The sequence below is a fragment of the Zeugodacus cucurbitae genome, chromosome 5 (genome assembly GCF_028554725.1).
Source record: "Zeugodacus cucurbitae isolate PBARC_wt_2022May chromosome 5, idZeuCucr1.2, whole genome shotgun sequence".
Classification (NCBI taxonomy): domain Eukaryota; kingdom Metazoa; phylum Arthropoda; class Insecta; order Diptera; family Tephritidae; genus Zeugodacus; species Zeugodacus cucurbitae.
The window spans coordinates 6,528,354-6,544,551 of NC_071670.1; the positions used below are offsets into that span (position 1 = coordinate 6,528,354).

Below are 16,198 nucleotides of genomic sequence, written 5' to 3' on the forward strand. Positions count from 1 at the left end.
TCTGCAAAATTTCAAAACGATATCTTAAAAACTGAAGGACTAGTTCGTATATATACAGACCGACGGACATGGCTAAATCGACTCAGTTCAACATACTCTTCATTTATATATAGACTTTATAGGGCCTCCGACGCTTCCTTCTGGGTGTTACAAACTTCGTGACAAACTAAATATACCCTGTCTGTTCAGGGTATAATAATGAACTTATTTTTTCTAAACCATATCGATCACTTATTATCTAACTCCCAAAAATTTATAAATGTGAAATTTATATACACGTAGATATGTATGCATATACCAATTTTCAAGTTTCTTCTTAATTCACTCTCAAGAAAAATATCTTACGCTTTTGTTTACTTTCAAAGTAAGCCGGCAATTGTTTACTCAAGTGTTTGCCATTGCGATCGCTACGAAAATAGATCAAAAATTTAAGTGAATTAAGCAGATTTCGAAGACACTTCGCATCACGCGCAGACTACTAGTGGCGTACGCACGGGAAGCTTTTAGATATATACGGGTATATATATTTATGTATATACGTATGGAAGTAAGTACAAAAAAGCACTTATGTATGTCTAATAAAATTTTAAGTATATACATATATGCATATATGTAAATGTACTCACCTGTATTGCCCGATATACATGTACATATGTGCGTTGTGTATGTAAGCGCGCACTCATCGTATTTCAATTGTTGTTCAAGTTATTTGCCTCGACGCTCCTACATTTATGCCGGCAAACTGCTTACTTTTTCGTTATGAGAAAACCTAGAAAACAACAACAACAAAAAGGTAAATAACTTAGTATGCAGGTACCGAACTTGATCGCACATTGTTTGTGCAAGTTAGATAAATGAGTAATGCGCAAGTGAAATAAAGATTTGTTATAAACAGAAAATCATATAAATCATATATGAAATCACTGAAAGATAATGCAAAGGCATGAAATGATACTATATAAAATGCTAAGAAATTAATAAAAATGATGCATGGCATAGGCATACAAAAAATGTGTGAAAAATTAATCATTAATAATTTCTGATAAAAATAATAATAATATTTTTTGATAAAAATAAAAATTAAAAGTAAAAAAAAATTAATTTAAAAAAAATTAATTAAAAAAAACTAAATTAAAAATAAAATAAATTATTTAATTTAAATTTAAATTTACATGTAATATATAAAAGTTATATTTAATTTTTTTATTTGATACTTTTTAAGTTAAAAAAATATTTTTCGGAAAAAAATTGTGATAATATTAATAAAAATAGTTTTTATTAAAAATAAATAAGTAATAAATTATTTACAAAAATTTTAATTTACAGTATACACATCAATTTTTTTTAATAAATAAATAATAAATTATTAATAAAATATATTATTATAAAAATAAACTGTTAATTTTATATAATTTTATTATATTTGAAAATTTTTATTTTATTTTTCAAGAATTTATATTTTTATTTATTAAAAAATAGAAAAAAAAATTAGAAAAAAAAATAAAATAATAATACAAAATATATTTTTTTTCAATCAAAATCATTTGTAATAAATTTAATACAAATATATTATATTTACAAGGCATAAATAAGTAATTTATTATTTAAAATTAAACAAAATTCATTAAAAAATAAACACAATAGAAAATTAGAAATAAAATATTTTTTAAAATATATTTTTTAGTTTTTATTTGAAAAATATATATCTTAAAAAAATAATTAAATAATAATACAAATAATTTGTATTGAAATATAATAAATAAAATATAATTTACGATAAAATTTAAATTACATAAATTTTTAAATAATTAAAAATTAAATGCATTTAAAATTAAAAAAAAACAAATAGAAAAAATAAATAATAATGCAAATAATTTGTATTAAAAAATAATAAATAATATATAATTAACAAAAAAATTTAAATGAAATAATTTTTTTTTTTTAATTTATTAGTTATTAAATTCATTGAAGAAAAATATTAAAAATTAAAGTAAAAAAAAATTTAAAAAATGTTTGTTCCAATTAAAAAAAAGAACAAAATAAACATTTAACACCTAAACAGTCGAACTAAAATTATATCATCAGCATTTATTCATTCGATTTATCGCCCATTACGCAGCTACCACTAGTTTTTCCATATACATACGCACGCGGCAGATGTCTAAAAATGATTTTTTTTATTTATTTTTAAAATTATGCTAGGCCCCGAGTTTGCGTTGGTTGCGTTTTAAAAAGCGATAAAAAAAACTCGTTATATACATAAGTTTGCATATATGTATGTATGTATGTATGTATGTAAATAAGCATATTTGAACGCCATTTGCGACATTCTCCAACTAAGCATTAGGTGATCAGTCATTTATGGTAGCAGATTATTAACAAGTGCTTTTAAAGCATTATGCAAAGGCATTAAAACTATTTGGGAATCATATAAAATCATACATTTGTATATATACAGAGAAATATATGCATAAATCTTGTAGAAAAGCATTTTTTTTGTTAATGAAATTATTAGAAATTTTAAAAATTTATTTTTTTAAATATTTTAAAAACATTTCTTAAAATTTCTTAAATTTTTATTTTAAGAATATTTAAAAATATTTCTTTGCTTGTTTATTTCACTTTAAGTTTAATAATTTCACTTTAAAATTAATAATAATAATTTTTACTAAAAAATGTTTTTTTTTTGGAAATTTATTTCAAAATTTTTTTTTAATTTGTTGTTAAAAGCATTTTTTAAAATTTCTTAATTTTTTTTTAGAATATATAATTTAAATTTAAAATAATTAATAAAATTTAAAAATTTATTTTTTTTTAATATTTTAAAAACATTTCTTAAAATTTCTTAAATTTTTATTTTAAGAATATTTAAAAATATTTATTTGCTTGTTTATTTCACTTTAAGTTTTATAATTTTTAATAATCATAATTTTTACTAAAAAATGGCGTAATTTTCTTTTTGGAAATTTATTTTTAAAAAATTTAAGAAATTTTTATTAAAAGCATTTTTTTTAATTTCTTAATTTTTTTAGAATAATTATTTAAAATATTTGTTTGCTTGTTTATTTCACTTTATGTTTTATAATTTTTAATAATAATAATGTTTACTAAGAAAAACACTTATTTTTTTTTGGAAATTTATTTTTAAAAAATGTAAGAAATTTTTATTAAAATTGTTATTAAAAACATTTTTTTAAATTTCTTAAAATTTTTTTAGAATATTTATTTTAAAAATATCTCTTTGCTTGTATATTTCACTTAAAGTTTTCTAATTTTTAATAATAATATTTTTTAATAATAAAATGTTTCTTTTTTTTTGGAAAATTATTAAAAAAAAAATATTTTTTTTTTTATTAAATATATATTGAAATATTTTTTGCTTATTTATTTTACTTTTAGCTTTGTCTATGGTATTTACATATCTTTTTTATCTTTCGTCTCTTTATGTGAATCATTTAGACCTTTCCATTCAAAATTAAATATTTTTAACAGTAATTACCAACTTTTGGCGCTGTAAATTCCATGAATGCTACTAACAAATCTAATTAGCAAATATGTAGCATATATTTGTATGTATGTAAGTACATATATATTTGAATATAAAGGTGTGTTTGCATGCCTTTCTAACGCGTTAATATACAGTTATGGTGATTAGGCTGTAATTACAGATTATGCCGCGTGATTTTAGTGCTCGAATTACAACAAATAAAATAAATATATAAAATGTATACAATTGTGAAAGCATTAAAGATATAATTCATTTATGTGTGTAAATATGTATATATAAAAGTATAGATTTTCTCAATTATTTATAAAAATTTTAATACCAAATACACATTTTACAATATTTATTTATTTTTTATATGATTATATACATACATACATACATACATACATTTGCATATTTATCTATATAAAGAATATATTATTTATTTATTTTACAACTTCGGTTAAATGCGATTACTGGCTTTTGATTTCATTATTTATGTGGCATTTTGCACTTTGAAGCTGAATAAACAATTGACAAAGCATGAGATCATAACGCATTGTATAAATATACATACATATATGTATGTATGTAAAATAAATAATACAAAAATATAGAAAATAAATATGTGTGTAAATGCATTTTCATAGCTATGCGTTTAGTAACATAAGTGGACAATGGCATGCATACAAACATACATACATATTTACATGTGTATATATGTAAATATGTACATACATGCGATAACATTTATCGAACAATTTTTGTTGTGGTTTTTATTTATTTATGTAAGAATTAAATATTTACTTTCGATTTTTAATGAACTAGTGCCACTTCACTTGAAGTGGAAGTTAACTAAGTACTTATATTAATTAGTTTTTCAATTTAATTAAATTGAAAAGGTGGCAGCGCTAGGAAAAGTATTTTAATAAAAAAAAACCAAAGGATAGCAAATCGACATGGATGAAAAAAGTGGAATATATTTGCCTACAACTGGATAATACTGGTCTACAACTTTGCTTCCGCCGTTGTTTTTTTTTGTAAATTTAAGTTTTTTTTGTATAAAAACGGTTATACAAAAGCAAAGTTTTAGATCTAATAACAATAATAAATTCGTTAAACAAAATAAATAAAATATAAAATATTAAAGCAAAATGTTTTTAAGGTTTTATAAAATAATATAAAAATCCGGGAAAGAATATAATAATAATAATAAACACAATATTTTTTATTACAAATTCATCAAAAATAAATAAAATACAAAATAAAACAATATATATTTCTCGAATTTTTTTTAATAGCTTTTGGGTTTAAAAGGAAATATGTATCCTTCAACCAAAAATAAAATTGTAATAATTTTCACAAAATGATAAAATAATATGTATATCATTTCAAACAAAATCATGTGTAAAAAAAAATATTTAAAAATAAAATTTTATAAATAAATAAAATTTGTTAAATTGTACCTTATTTTTTTATTATTAAAAATATATTTGAATAAAAAAAAAAATAATAAACTTCTTTCTTTACTTTTAATTTAATTTAATTTAATTTAGTTCAATTTAATTTAATTTAATTTACTTTAATTTGTTTTAATTTAATTTAATTTAATTTAATTTAATATAATTTAATTTAATTTAATTTAATTTAATTTAATTTAATGTAATTTAATTTAATTTAGTTTAATTTAATTTTATTTTATTTTATTTGTGGCAAAAATATATTGACTTAATTTTAATTTAATTCAGTTTAATTTAATTTGATTTATTATAATTTAATTTAATTTTAATTTATTTTATTTTTGGCAAAAATATATTGACGTAATTTTAAATTAATTCAGTTTAATTTAATTTAATTTAATTTAATTTAATTTAATTTAATTTAATTTACTTTAATTTAATTTAATTTAATTTAATTTAATTTAATTTAATTTACTTTAATTTAATTTAATATAATTTAATGCAATTTAATTTAATTTATTTAATTTAATTTATGTAATTTAATTTAATTTAATTCAATTTTATTTTATTTTTGGCAAAAAAATATTGACTTAATTTTAATTTAATTTAAGTTAATTTAATTAATTTAATTTAATTTAATTTAATTTAATTTAATTTAATTCAATTTAATTCAATTTAATTCAATTTAATTTAATTTAATTTAATTTAATTTAATTTAATTTTATTTAATTTAATTTAGTTTAATTTAATTTAATTTACTTTAATTTATATTAATTTAATTTACTTTAATTTAATTTAATTTAATTTAATTTAACTTACTTTAATTTGATTTATTATAATTTAATTTAATTTTAATTTATTTTATTTTTGGCAAAAATATATTGACTTAATTTTTATTTAATTCAGTTTAATTTAATTTGATTTATTATAATTTAATTTAATTTTAATTTATTTTATTATTGGCAAAAATATATTGACTTAATTTTAATTTAATTTAATTTAATTCAATTCAATTTTATTTTATTTTATTTTTGGCCAAAAAATATTGACTTAATTTTATTTTAGTCATTATAATATTTTTTTTTTATAAATTTAATTTTATTTTTAATTGCTTAATATTTCTATCAAATAAATATTCAGGTATAAAATAAAATATGTATTCAACTACATATGGATATATGTATATACAAATCTCTAGACAAATAACATTGTTATTATACTCGCTGTAAGCCCATAAAAGAATTTAAGGGCAAAATATTCGAGACACTCAACGCGCCAAATTAGGAGTTGCCAATTTTGTAGACGAACGACCACTTTCGGTTTTTGTGAATATTGAAAATTTAAATAAATAAAAATGAACTACAGTTGCCAACTTTTCGAAAATAAATTATGATTAACATAAATTATTACAAAAGTGAAATTTCGTAACTCCGAAAATTCGGAGTGCCGTCAGAAGCCAGAAAAAGTTACACCTTGTGGTTTGAAAATATATTTACTCAAATGAAGTTTCAAATATACGTCAATATATGATAATAAAATATATTAGGAATACATTTCGGAATTTCGGAACCCACAAAATTTCATTTTTATCAAAAAATCACCGTAAAAATTAAAAGAACAATGCATCATAATATCAAAAATGAATAGGAGTTGTCAAGTATTGAACATAAGTTGAAGAGACAGTCAATAATGCAACACTGCACTCATTTCATAGATTACAATATTTTACTAATTTTAATTGTTATAAATTACAGTGAAATATATTTAATAATGTCCTTTTTAGTTACAGCGCCTTAAAGAATTTGTGGACAACACTCACTACGCTATATTCACCACAAGTGATTGTCATTAAGCTGTCAGTGAAGCCAACATACTCAACACAACAGCTGTCAAAGTGACATATAAAGAGCGGACTCAAATAACTATGAAAAAACACTCAGCAATTAACACATGAAGGCAGGCAGCAGGATTGTTTGCGACACATAAGCTGTGGTGGATTTTTGCAAGCAAATTTATAACAGCTGAGCGGTTGAGTAGGAGAAGAGAGAGTGAGTGAAATTAGGAGAGTGTGATTGCATTCTAGACGGCGCGCGAGAGAGCGTGTGCCTGCAGCAAAGGCGCTTACTGCCTGCGAAGCCTTGCCAAACACCAGCCACTGACAGAACTGAGCAGCACAGCGAAGCGAGCTGTCAACGGGCGTTAATAACGGATCGAATTGCGTGTGCTGCGCTACGAAAACGAAGTTGTTGTGAAATTATTTATAAAATTGGCAAATATTTGTGCGTTTAAAACGAATTTGTAGTATAAAATTATAGAATATTATAATAAATACAAATAAGAGAAGAATAAATGAGCGTAAAACGGTAAATAGCAAGCGTAAAAGTGAAAATCTGTGCGCATAAAGGCTAACTCACCAACATTTTTTGGGTGTGAAAACGAAAGTGAAAATTTAGCACACAAACGAGAAACGAGTGCGCGCGTACGAGGCGACGGCGGCGGCGGCACAGCAAGTCCACCTCCACTCCCAAGTGAGACGGCGGCGGGTAAATAAGAGTGAGGCGCGCGCGGATAACGGTGAATCGTGCGACGTGCGTGTAGAAATTGTGGAACGCGTTTGGGGGCTCGCAACGGCCAACGAGACATCGGGACGTCGCTGCAGAGTTACAGCTACAGCACTTGAGTCGACTGGATAGTCTAGCAAGGATGCTGTGCGTCGCTCTGAAATAACAACAAGCGTCAATTTAATAGTGAGCGTGAACAAAAAGGCATAATTTTAAGCAAAACCGCTAGAGAAAAGATATAAAAATATTGTAATCGCAAAAAAAAAAATAAGTGCAGCGCAAGTTAACTACAACGCGCTGTGTTATTTGTGTGTCACGTGTGATAAAGCTGTGCAGCGCTTGACACAACAAAAAAATAAGGTCTCAAATCAGCGAATGACGTTTAGCGCCTGCAAATATGCTATAGCTAACGATTTGGCTTGCACAAAACACAGAAAAAAACGTCGAGTTTTCAAAACAGCTGAGCGCTACAGACAAGGGCAGGTTAACGCCTAAAAGTGTGCGTGTGCTTAATAATAGTGAGGCCAGCTTGTGCGTGTACGCGTGTCAACGGGCGAAAGTATGCAACGTATTATGTAAAACGGTTAGAAGTTAAGCAAAACGACGCGAAGGCTGTGAGATTGTGAGTTAAATGGAAGCTGCAATACCGAAAGTGTTTGAAGATTTGTGAAAATTCGGTATAAAGTTTAATTAGGAAATTTGTGAGCCGCTAAAAAGTATGCAACGCTTTCGTTAAACACGCAAAAGTGTAAAGATCAAACAAATTAGTGAAATTCACAAAGTGCAAAATAAAATAAATGCTTTGAAGATCTCAAAAATTTGAAAAAATATGCTCAGCGCCTAAAACGCGGCAACAATTTCCTCAACTCCAAGTACGGCAGTGCAAATTGTGCCCAAAAATCGCAAAATTTTCGAATATTTAATGCATATAAATATTACATATACTACGTACAACACGCTTGAGCGCCCAAAAGTCTGCGTCGTTTTAAGTGCAAATTAAACAAAATTGTTAGGAGAGAGCGTAAGAGAGCGTCTGGCCATAATAACGCTTGCCAAAAAAAAAATTATATTAAAAAAGTCATAAATAACGCAGTAGCACGTTTTATAGCGCCCCGTGCACATGCACTCACACACACATACGTACGCAATCAACTGTAGAAAAAATTCACCGCATTGTGTATAGATGTGTACATCGCTTGCGCGCTCTCGCAACGTGCTCTCAACTGTTTTTGCTGCTGGAGTGCGTAAATTATTGTGACGTCAAAAGTCAAAATTAAAAGTGTTACTTCTTTTTTTATATGTATGCGTGTTTTTTTAGATTATTTTGTGTATGCGCCTAAAAGTAGACAAGCGTTGTGTGTGAAATGTGCAAATATTTGCTAAGCAGCGGTGTAAATTTTAGTGCAATCACAAATAAATGTCAAACAAATACTGATTAGCTAAAATAACAACAGCAACAACAACAGATTTAAGCGCAACATCTTCAACAAACAACAACAACAACTACAAGTAGCGAGTTTTGTAGTTCAGTAAAAATGGAGCAACCCAGCATATTGGTGCGCATTCTGCACTCAATACCACATGTGAATTACACATTTCAGCGGGTGAATGACACCTTCAATCCGGACAGTGATGTTTATCTTGAGGTGAGTGCACAAGGGATTAGCTTGACAAATTGTTCTAAAAAAAAATTAAAACAAAATATTATTTAAAAAATGTGAAGCCAGTAGAACCCTAAAATTAGCATTATATTATTTATTTTTGATTCAAAAAACTAAATATTTGTTAAGAAGGTTATTTTTGAAATAATCAGAAAATAAAAAATAAAGACAATTAAAAAAAATAAAAATAAAAAATAAATTATTAAAAAATATAAGTAATTAAAATAAGTATAAAATTATAATAAAATTATAAACAATACTAATTTAAAAAAAAAATTGTTTTTATTTTATTGTAATATATTTTTATAAAAGGGATTTATTTTTTTCGTATTTTAAAAAATAAGAAATAAGAGAAAAAGGTTATTAAGAAATAAACAACAAAAATAATAAATTATTAAATTTTCTATTCAAACTTTTTGAATAAGAGAAAAACATAATTAATAAAAACAAATTTAATGAAAAAAATGTCCATATATATAGATAAAATGTACTTATACATATTTATTAGGGTGACTAATTATTGTTGAATTATTTCATTTTATTATAAAAGAGAAAAAAATATTATTGTAAAAAAATACACAATAATGAAATAATTGTTTAGTTTTTTTTTTATTTTTTTAATAATAATATTTTTTTCTTCCATTTAATTTTTCCTTTTTTAGTATTCTATTTTTTTTTCTTTACTTAAATTTATTTATTTTTATTTAAGTTATTCAAAAATTTTTTTTGTAACTTTAGCATATTATAAAAAAGTATTTTTTTTTTAATTTTAGTTTTTTAATATTTTGTTTGTTTAATTTTTTATTATTTTAATTTTTTTTCACTTAAATTTTTATTATTTTGAAATTTTTTTCTTTACTTGAATTTTTATAATTATAAAATTTTTTGTTATTTACAATTGGCTTATTATAAAAAATTATTATTTTTTATTTGAATATTTTTTTTAATCTTAAATTTCTTTTTATTTAATATTTTTTTTATTTAGTTTTTTATTATTTTTTATTTTTTATTATTTTTTATTTTTTTATTTTTTTTTATTATTTTATATTTATTTTTTAGTATTTTAATTTTTTTATTTATTTAAATTTTTATTGAATATTTTAATATTTTCTTTATTTAAGTAAATACATATTTTTTTTGTAACTTTAACTTATTATAGAAAATTATTATTTTTATTTGAATATTTTTTTAAATTTCAAATTTCTTTTATTATGTTATATTTATTTTTTAGTATTTTAATTTTTTTCTTTATTTAATTTTTTCTGTTTTTTTATTTCATTTAGCAAATAAAATTATTTTTTGTAACTTAAGCAAACTATAAATTTTTATTTTTAGTTCTAATAATTTTTAATTTTTGCTCAATTATTTTTTATATGCCATCTCTTTAGCTCACTGCTTTCGCAAGCACGTTAACTCTACAACTTCCCCATAGCACCACCATACTTTGTATTTCACCTCAGCCCACCACACGATATCCTTTTATTTATGTATGTATGCTTGAAAGTCCGACGTTTAGGGATTTTTCCATCAACCGGCCTTTCCACGCAATATTTGCCAGCGAGTCATTCGCTGCTTGCTTGTGTTTGCTTCGTACTCTTTATACCTTCATATCACTCGCGCTGTTACCTCACTTTCCCATTCCGCATGTGCTCACCTGCGCTAATATCAAAGTAAATTTCATCCTACACTCTAACTATACTAATTTCACTCTGCGGCTTCCCTGGCTTCCTTTGTACAGCTGCCGGTTTTTTTTTTGACAAAGTCTGTTATCTCTCTCACTTTCTTTGTGTCTCCTTTGCGCCACTCGTTCGTATTTGCTTTTTACCACGTCCACGTTTTTCATTACTCTATTTGCACGTCTCGTAGACGCATACTCGTATTTGTCATCTTCTTCATCATCACCAGCGTATGGCGAATGTTTGCTTTTGATTTGTATTTGCCTTTGATTTTCTTCCACGCATATGGACTTGGTCTGCAAGCAGAATAATCTTAATTTTGTTTATTTTTTTCTTTCTTGTTCTGAGTAAAATTATATTTTAACACTTACTTGATTTTAGTTTTAGCTTTTTTTATTTTTTTCTATATTTATTTTTCGTTGAAATGATCTGAGGTTAGAACTCATAATGGCACATTTGTGACAAAGTTTTTCCTGTATCATAAAAACATACATGACCGTAAAAAAATCGCGTAACCTTTTTTGTTATGCTTCGTAGACAGAAAGACATTTCTTGAACGCTCTGATATTTGGATACTTTTTTAGTTCATAGTATCTAGAGTTAGGAAACCCGAAACAAGAAATAAAGCCTTCAATGAAGACTTTTAACATGCCAAAAACAGCGATTTAATAATGAAAGCGCGAAATACTTTGAATAAATTTATTATTTCACTCATTTCAATCGCATAACCCCAATTCTCAACAAGTTTATGAAAAAAGACTAATAAAGTCAACTGTCTACTGAAGATATAGATAATTATTTCAGTTTTCTCGTGCGAAATGTAAAATGTTCTTAAGTTTAAAGAAAAATTTAGAAATGTTAAGCGACACTGACTCATAATTTTTGTTTTTTCCACGTATTTTACACCCTTCGAACTCCAAGTTATGAATCACTTAAGCATAATTTTGTTATCTTCACTGAAATACTATGATACTCAGCGGTCAGAGATAAACACAAAACTAGTAATGTTTTTTTGAAGTAATTTTATCTACAATGCTTGTATTTACCATAAATACCTTTAATATTTGGAAATGATAAGCAATACATATCACATACGTAACATATGTTGGAATGTTTATTTATATCTACTAAGGGTTCTATATATGAGTATTTGAAGATTTTACGAAGTAGGGGTTCCAATGTACTTGATGATGTCATTATCTCTTCACTTATTTATTAATATATTATTAGCGCTTCGGAAGTAGGTCTCGTTGATTTTGGCGAACGAAGAAGACTACTAGTTTGAACTGCCTTGAAATTATTATACTTCTAATCAGTTTGACGCATATAGTAAACCTAATCTTCAGAACGGAAAGGTTAAAGGTCTAATGAAGAACGAAGAAAGTATCCGAATCTCTCCCCTCTTAACTATCTCATTTTCGTAGAACATTTGTATAGTGATCAATCTCGCCGTATTGTTTTTCCAACATCGACGGTACTTCATACTTCTTGGAAAAAGTATCAAAAACCATCCAAGAATTTACTATGTTTTTGTCTCAAGGGCTTTTTAAGACATTTTGGAAAACATTTGTCATAGAACATCGAAAGAGGTTTCAAAACAATTTGTAGATGTTTTAAGGATAAGATCTATAACAACTCTTGACAGTATATTTGGATGGCAGCTTTTGTACATCGCTTTCAAAAGCTCTCAAATTCGTCCCTTACCGTGGAGGAGACCTTTTTAAAGAGCTCTAACCAAGTAGAAAGGATGGATGGAAGATTTTGTACAGCATTTTCAAAATCACTCAAATTCATTGAATCTAACCGTGGAGAAGTCCTTTTAAAGAGAGAAAGGAGTTCTTTTTAAAAAGATCTAACCAAACAGAAAGCATTAAAAAAGCATCGAAAGCTCGCAAAATCCTCTGAAAGTGAACTTAAGTTGCTGGAGCGATAGAAATTATTCAATAATATGTATTTCTGACATTTGTCAAAAAAATCTACAATTCTCAAATGGTTTATGCAAGAGAGAAAAATAGATTACAGAGATAAGAGTGAAGAGTGAAAAATAGATTATTGATATAAGATTGTATAGACACGAAATATTATACAATTTTTGCTCACTAAATTGATAACTATGTGATGATTTGCCGAAAATGTCTCTTAAAACCTGCTTTAAATTTTACATAACTCCTTACAAAAGTCAATAAGTAAAATAATTGAAGCGTTAACTCCTTGCTACAGCTCTTTCAAATCATTTGCCAATTTTACGCTTTCATCTTTTCATTTCCGCCCACCTTCTAACACCCCACATGTCAAGTCATTTGGAAACCTGCCGCATTATAAGGCAACCGGAAGGCACGCTATTAGATAGATAAGCGTTGAAATTAATTTCACTGTCAAACGTTTTATATTAATTTATGTCTATTGCAGATTATCTATACAAATGTATTTATTTGTTTGTTATTGGTGTAGCACATGCGTGCCGATTATCTATAAGGTCCTCACTACTCATACACACTCTACACTCACATACCGATGGTAGGCACAGCAACCTCTCACTCAAGTGAATTTCCCACACTACACAAACCTACATTTCAACTGCCTGCCATTCTGCTCATTTACTCATGCTACCGCGCTCTCATGCCTCTTTTCTTTCACACATTCTCTCCTGCTCAGGCGCTTGCCTTCCACTCACTATACACAGTTTATATGCGTCCTTGTAGCTATGATTAATAATACGCTTGGCGATTGTTTGGTGAATTTGTCATTCGAAGTCCTTGAAATTTTGTAATGTTCATGTTATATGCAATTGTGTGACCTCACACCGCCATTGGCACCACCACAGGGGGTATGTGCCTCGTATTCCGTCTATTTAGCGCAACTAATGTAACTTTTATTGTTGTTGCGCTCTAGATTTGGCGCTAAGCGCGGTACGTGGTGCCTATATACATTGGTAGCCTTGTGACTGGCGAATGCATGTTCATTTTCAAATAAGCAATCGTTTTGACGTTTTCATCTGTGTATCCAGCTCGCGTACACACAATTGAACTGATTGAGCAATTTGTACGTTGCCTCATCCAGCTCCGCATGCTGGTTATTGTAGTTTGTGAAATGGCAGCGGTGTCCTTGTAAGTTTTAGGCATAAATAGAGGATAAGCAGCAACACAGGGGTTCGGAGAACAATGTGGAAGAACTTTGCATTCGAAAGTTTTTGAGTCCGTGAAAGTTGACTTCTTAGCTAAGGTCGCGGATGACTGCTTGAAGGTTGATTTTTTCACTAAAAACTGTGAATGGAACGACCTATCGAGGCTGACTTCTTGAGAAAAATCTTGAATGGATAGACCAATTAAAGTCTGCGTTTACCACCGGGAGGAGCCGAGTGTCTCGCTGGGAACTAAAGAAGACTGATTACGCAATAAATACTCATGCAGTCTTCGACTGAAACTCTGTTGAGTCTAAGAACGCTGATAATCAAGTTACAGTCGATTTTAAGAACCACTTCGAGACTCCTAAACCTATCACAATCAAATAAACTTAGCACAGCGGAGCCAATACAATTTTTTGACTGCTAATACTGAAGCCAAAACCGAGACCGAGTTTAGACAGTTCCGCTACTTTAAACCTTTGATATGCAATGAAAATATCTTCAAAGTATAGAAGTATAGTCAAATTTAAGACCCCTATCACGAACTAATAAACTACGCACAGCGGTGCCATTCCGATCTTTTGAATGCAGAGACTGAGGTGAAAACCTACTTTACACCATGGATCTTCCATGAAAACATGTTCAACGTATGGACATATAGTTGAGCATTTCACAAATTAATAAACTACGCACAGCGGAGCCAATCCAATTTTTCAACTGTTGAGTATGACGACGCTTATACTGGGGCAAAGACCGAGCCCAGGTAACTTGTACCTTGGATCTTCCATGAAATTATCATCAAAAATGTGAAAAAAATGTATTTAGAGGCCCGACTGTTGAAAAAGCAGAACAGGGAAGTGGTTCAAAACAAAAAAAAACTTCTTGGTAAGCTTTTATTTTGGAGAATATGATTGGTAATTGAATCCTTTGTCCAAAGGTATTGAATGAAGTGCGAATTCCAAGGTTAGATAGAGCTTTTCGAAAAATATATCCGTACATTCTGACTTCCTCCTACAAGTAAGACGCCTTCCAGAGAGGTGAGATCTTTGCGGTCTTCTGATCTAATCATATTTCTAGGAACAAACGTATCCAACTTGCTAAGTGCTGGGGGTATTAAGAGATCTTCAATTTCTAAGCGAGCTGCATGACGTTCCACGACCGAACTCACATGAATAACGGTAATGAGATGCAAATGCGCTGCACTGCACCTTACGCGCCATCAGTAAGACCGTACACACCTTACGCCGACCGTCCATTCATCTCCATACTCGGCACAGCCGTGTTTATTATTTAACTTCTTCCACACGAACTCCGAACTCAAAGAAGTTGTCCTTAATTTCAACAACTGCTCGCTGAACCGTAACATAAAGTGCAACACACACCCGCACTCAACCACGCCCCACAACTTTTGCGGCGCGCTTCAAGCGTGAAAGGCACTTGTGAGCGAATATAAAAAATGAACTGGCATGCACACAGCGAAGTCAGCTAGTGCAGCCGCAGACTCACTCATACAGCAACAATAACTACTTGCCGTGCCTCGCCTTGCCGCGCCGCCCAGCCTTGACTGAAGATGTATGGCATTAATGACGCAATAACCGAAAGGGTGTCGTCGAGTAAATGCACCGTTAAGTCGGTCGTTCGGTCAGCTGGCTGACCAAATAAATTGAACAGGTAATTGGTAACAGGTACCGGTATGAGCGTATGAGTAGTAGGTAACGGGAATTTACCACGGTAGTGTTCGGACAAGAGAGAGAGGCGGTGGTGTGTGTGTGTGTGGTAAGGGTTATGATTGAGCGTTAGCCTGATTGGATGTCGACATACTGGCTTTAATGCATATACAATACATATATGTATGCTTGAATATGCACGCTTAACGGTAATAGCCGAATGCAAGCACGTTCGTAAATTGCAATACAACAACAGCAGTAATAGCAACAACACTAAATGGTACAATAACAAGCCAAGAGTTGCAAGATTGACCTAATAGAAGTGGTGCTGGAGGTGCTGGTATGAAGTTGGTCGGAGTACAATAACCGCAAAATGTACAATTGCCGAACAGCAGCAACGACAACAACAACAAAATTACTGTATATATATATAAACTCAATGCAATGCAAGCGCTGAGCTGTGTATGTATGAGTGTGTTTGTTCGAGTTAAAAACGTCAGCAACATCCTTGCCATTGCCCCAGTTTTCGACTACAACAAACACACAAAAAAACAACAAAAAT

The 16,198-nt window shown here is 28.1% G+C and overlaps 2 protein-coding genes across 5 annotated transcripts in view; one reads left to right on the forward strand and one right to left on the reverse strand.

Moving 5' to 3' along the window:
- The window catches only part of LOC105216730 (uncharacterized), a 230,424-nt gene that overhangs the window by 64,463 nt on the left and 149,763 nt on the right, over positions 1–16,198 (reverse strand). For all 4 annotated transcript variants that reach the window (XR_008471219.1, XM_054230868.1, XM_054230867.1 and 1 more), the window contains one exon: positions 627–769. The gene's annotated coding sequence lies outside the window, so the exon portion shown is untranslated. The remainder of the gene's footprint in view (positions 1–626; positions 770–16,198) is intronic.
- Positions 1–16,198, forward strand: part of LOC105216729 (protein tweety-2) — a 161,344-nt gene that overhangs the window by 5,144 nt on the left and 140,002 nt on the right. The window contains 1 exon segment of the mRNA XM_054230858.1: positions 6,737–9,154. Within this exon segment, the coding sequence (XP_054086833.1) occupies positions 9,044–9,154 (111 nt within the window). The 5' untranslated portion in view covers positions 6,737–9,043.